The sequence below is a fragment of the Temnothorax curvispinosus genome, unplaced genomic scaffold (genome assembly GCF_003070985.1).
Source record: "Temnothorax curvispinosus isolate PA1 unplaced genomic scaffold, ASM307098v1 QBEX01015450.1, whole genome shotgun sequence".
NCBI classification, from domain to species: Eukaryota; Metazoa; Arthropoda; class Insecta; order Hymenoptera; family Formicidae; genus Temnothorax; species Temnothorax curvispinosus.
The window spans coordinates 1-1,773 of NW_020225230.1; the positions used below are offsets into that span (position 1 = coordinate 1).

Consider the following 1,773-nt stretch of genomic DNA (forward strand, 5'->3'; position numbering starts at 1 on the left):
ATATATTGCGTTATTGTGCAATTTCAGATAAAATATGAAGTTAAAACAGAAACAGTTACTCGCATCTTTCTTACTATGTGTAACTGCAATTATTTTACATAAAACAAAGAAAAAAAAACATAAGAGGTGGGTTAACAGGCGATGGCACGTTAGACCTATTAATAAAAATCGAGAACATCAAGGAGAGTATAATAATTTATTTCATGAACTGAAGAAGTCGAAAGATAAACGTATGTTTTTCGAGTACAGTAGAATGACATTTTCTCACTTTGACCAGTTGGTACAGTTAACAAAGCCTCACCTCACCAAGAAGAGCCAGAGAGCTCTAGCGCCTCAAGAAAGACTAGTTATTGCTCTAAGGTAACTTGTAATATTGTATTTATTTATATTAGCGTGATTACACTTATATGTAACAAAATTAAATATTTTTGAAATTTAGTTCTTACAGTACATTAAAAATAATTTACTTATCAAATATTCATCATTCTACTATATTGTATTTCAATACTGTAAATGTACATACATACAATAATTGTATGGGTTTACACTGTTTACAGATATCTTGTGACTGGGAACTGTATAAGTTCCATCGCATTCTCCTTCCGTGTAGGTCAGTCTACTGTAAGAAATATAATAAAAGAAGTCTGTTATGTGCTTTCTAACGTTTTGAGCCCTTTGTATTTGACAGTCCCAACACAAGAAGAGTGGAAATTAATGGTTGATGGATTTTGGGACAGATGGCAAATGCCAAACTGTTTTGGAGCAATAGACGGGAAGCATATTAGAATAAAGTGCCTACCAAATTCTGGCAGTTGCTATTTTAATTATAAAAAATATTTTAGTATAGTGTTATTGGCTATTTGTGATCATCTATATAGATTTCAATTAGTAGACATTGGAGCCTACGGAGGAAATAGCGATGGTGGAATATTTGACGCTTCAATTATTGGTCAAAGCATAAAAAATGACCAGTTAAATTTGCCAAAAGATAATGCCAAACTTCCTGGTACTGATATTAGCTTACCAGGATTTTTCATAGGAGATGCTGCTTTTCCATTAACAAGAAGAATGATGAAACCATACTCTACTTCTAATTTGACCATTGCACAAAGAATTTTTAACTACAGACACTCTAGAGCTAGACGCACAATTGAAACTGCCTTCGGCATTCTAGCAAATCGGTGGCAAATATTCCATAAATCTATTTGTATGCTGCCAAAAACAGCAGACAAAGTAACGTTGGCATCAGTATGTCTACACAACTATTTGATGTATGAAGAGCAAAAGGATGGTGCTAAAGCATATAGTCAAGAAATTAATGGAACCGATACATGTTGGTCCCCTGTAATGGTTGAAGGTGAGCAAGCAAATACACCAGCAGTCACTCAACGAGATATTTTATGTGATTATTTCGTTTCTCCGGTTGGAGAAGTAAACTTCCAATATGACTATATAACTAGAGGTACTTACGGTGAATAAAATTCATCAGGATCAATATCAAAGGTATATTATCTGAAGTACATATCGTGGTTTATAACTACACTAAAATTAAAATTACTATATATACAAACACTTATAATTAACAATTTTTTGCAGGTTTAGATTGATATTTTAATCCAAAATTAATCTCGGGTACAATAATTCCAGTAATTCTTGTGACAGTGATGTCTGAAACAAAGAAATGTAGAACTGTGATTATAATTAAATATATATAGAATGCTATGGATATTTGAATATAAAGAAAAAAGAAGGATGAATTTTTAATTGTACCAA

General features: G+C 32.1%; 1 protein-coding gene across 2 annotated transcripts; it reads left to right on the forward strand.

The window, feature by feature from the left end:
• Positions 1–13: 13 nt before the first annotated feature.
• On the forward strand, positions 14–1,765 carry LOC112465738 (protein ANTAGONIST OF LIKE HETEROCHROMATIN PROTEIN 1-like). Of its 2 annotated transcripts, none has more exons than XM_025033459.1 (3): positions 14–360; positions 558–1,503; positions 1,597–1,765. In XM_025033459.1, the coding sequence occupies exons 1-2, from the start codon at positions 35–37 to the stop codon at positions 1,477–1,479; spliced, it is 1,248 nt and encodes a 415-aa protein (XP_024889227.1). In that variant the 5' UTR covers positions 14–34; the 3' UTR covers positions 1,480–1,503; positions 1,597–1,765. The 2 variants fall into 2 exon arrangements, with proteins under 2 accessions (XP_024889227.1, XP_024889228.1); XM_025033460.1 differs by having other exon boundaries at positions 558–1,357.
• The last annotated feature ends 8 nt before the right edge of the window (positions 1,766–1,773 follow it).